The 2552-nt window shown below is 36.5% G+C and overlaps 1 protein-coding gene across 2 annotated transcripts in view; it reads left to right on the forward strand.

Moving 5' to 3' along the window:
- The first annotated feature begins 60 nt into the window (after positions 1 to 60).
- The window catches only part of si:dkey-193c22.1 (probable isoprenylcysteine alpha-carbonyl methylesterase ICMEL1), a 7440-nt gene continuing 4948 nt past the window's right edge, over positions 61 to 2552 (forward strand). Inside the window, exons 1-6 of one of the 2 annotated variants that reach the window (XM_014011748.1) lie at positions 61 to 246; positions 811 to 838; positions 925 to 1074; positions 1188 to 1308; positions 1394 to 1606; positions 1882 to 1965. In XM_014011748.1, the coding sequence (XP_013867202.1) occupies positions 837 to 838; positions 925 to 1074; positions 1188 to 1308; positions 1394 to 1606; positions 1882 to 1965 (570 nt within the window). In that variant the 5' untranslated portion in view covers positions 61 to 246; positions 811 to 836. The remainder of the gene's footprint in view (positions 247 to 810; positions 839 to 924; positions 1075 to 1187; positions 1309 to 1393; positions 1607 to 1881; positions 1966 to 2552) is intronic. The other variant, XM_014011749.1, reaches the window with a different exon arrangement.

Here is a 2552-nt window from a genome sequence, read left to right on the forward strand (position 1 = left end):
TATATATATATATATATATCGTCCTTCACCACTCTGACTAAACCGGAAGTTTACGACCGGTGTTGCTCTTGTCAAACTTCGTGGGTCTTTAAAACCGTCAGGAGGAGCTAGCAGGTAGACTTAGCTAGCTCCACATTCTTTACCATATTATTCCTGAACATCATGTTAGTTTTAGGATCAAAATATCTTGAGTTACAAAACATTAGTTTTGTACAATTAGCGTTTGCTCAAGTGTTGTGTTTTTTGGTGAGTTTGAACAGAGAAATATGTGATGGACCCACTTATTTTGTAATAAGTAGATGACTTCAAGAGCTTGCGTTTAATGACTTTCTAGAATTTTGCCTTTTAAATYTAATACGTAACGTGAAGCTGTTAGGTAATGTGTTGTGTTTTTCCCCCACTGTTTAGTGATGTAATTGTTTTAGAGCCCACTAGAGGGCAGACTTGTATGAATTTTAGAGAAACTAAAGCTGAGTCCTTGTTAATTAATGCATACTTTCAAAGACTACATTGAAGTATTCACTTTTGCATTTTAATAAGTTAGAAGTTGATAATTTCAGGCATAAAAATGTAAATGCTGCACAGTTGACCTGAAGCACTGTAGAGAAACACTGAGATGAGGACAAAAACAAACAAATTTTGATATCTGACCTGTSAAAATTTAGTTATCAGATTGTTAAACATAAAAATTTGTTGCAAGTTGTATTTATTTTGCTCAGAAGAGTTGGTGCTGAAAACATAACTAAGTTATACTGGGATGATTTGTTGTGTCACATGTCTGACAAAAAAAATGTTTTTGTCTTGATGTAGGTGAGGGAGATAGACGGATCCACAACATGTAAGGCCTTCTGAATGCAGCATACTAAAGAAAAACAAATACCAGTAAAATAACAGTAAATTGATATTTATTTTTCCTCTATYAAGGTCTTGGATGAAGTGCTACACTTCTCTGCCCCTGACAGCAGGTTTCCTGTTTATAGGCCTCCCGTACTCCTTCTGTATAGTTGCTCAGTGGCTTTAYGGCTGGCCCACTAAGCCTGGCTATAAAAAATACATAGAAGCTCTAAAACCAAGGTAATACTTTGGATTGGGACAGTTTCAGTAATTAATGTCAGAGTCCTTTGTTTTTATTTACTTATCAAGAAGAGGTTTAATTCTTTATTTCTTATCATTTTCCTCTCAATGAGGCGGGTTTACTGTTTGACCATCGCTACGTTGGATATTCTCAAATACCTCCAATATGGAAGACTGTACTTTCAGCTGAAGTCATGGTATAAAAATGAAGATAACAGGAACCTTTACAAAAAGGTGTGTTTATTATAAAGTGCTGCTACGAACGTCGAAATGGTCCAAAATGTGTCAGTAACGAGTTTGATCTTGCTTTTTAAATAAGGGCATCATTTTTGGACGCAGAGGCAACAAGCTGGACTTGTACCGCCCTTTAARTATGAACAAACCTGAAAATGGGCCGACACCGCTGGTGGTTTTTATCTATGGAGGTGCATGGGGCTCTGGAGAAAGATCCACCTACTGTTTACTGTCCAAGCAGATGGCTGATGAACTGAACACGACTGTCGTTTGTCCAGATTATAGCATTTATCCAAAGGTAAGACCAACATTATGGAGTTATCCAATATTTATTTATGAGGATGTGTGTGTTTTTTGTAAATGATTGATTCTGTTTGAAACRAATTATCCAGAGAGCGTGACAGCCAGACTTTCCTCATGTGATGTTATTTTACCTCTTGATTCTGCGTGTGGTGTCTTTAGTTTGGATCTTGATGAGCTACAAATTCATACTTTTAACAATTTACTTTTGGGGATTTTTTTTATCAGCTTCTGATTCTAAGTTTTGAACTGGTTGCCTGTTTTTATTGTCAGGGAAATGTTTTAGGAATGGTCCAAGACATTGCTGACTGTCTGCTTTGGGCCCAAGAAAATGGACAGAGGTTCAACTTTGATAAAGTAAGACGTGTGTTAAGTTTTGTTTGGAAACTGCAGAAGTGTCCTGTGTACAACGCCCTTAAGGTTTTCCTGAATCAATATCAAATGCATATTTTTCTTTATTTTTTACAATTAGCACTAATCCTAATAGGCTAAAAAAAGCTACCATTTCTGTCCAGTTTAAGAGTACTGATGGTATTTGGAGGAAATCYGTTCACTCTAAGACAGGGCTGTTCAACTGGCGGCCCACGGGCCACATCCAGCCTGTGAGTGACCAAAGTCTGGCCCACCAATTGGTTCGTTCATCTCTAAAGCCCAAACCCCCAATTTTAGTTAGACATAGACCTGTGTGGTGTCTACAGAAACGTTAGAATCGTGGCTAGAAGCTGTTAAAACCATTCCTCTGCACACTCAAGACAGTTAAAACAATCAAAACTACAAGCAGTTGAACATATAACAATGAAAGTGAAAATAAAATTGGTTTAGAAATTTGGCGAGTCAGAGATGTCAAAATAATATTTGTGTTAAATGTGAGGCACAAGCTGAACCTTATTTATTTATTTATTGATTTATTTATTAGATTTATTAGATAGATTCAAATTAAAGCA

This window comes from Austrofundulus limnaeus, unplaced genomic scaffold (assembly GCF_001266775.1).
Source record: "Austrofundulus limnaeus strain Quisiro unplaced genomic scaffold, Austrofundulus_limnaeus-1.0 Scaffold84, whole genome shotgun sequence".
Lineage (NCBI taxonomy): Eukaryota > Metazoa > Chordata > Actinopteri > Cyprinodontiformes > Rivulidae > Austrofundulus > Austrofundulus limnaeus.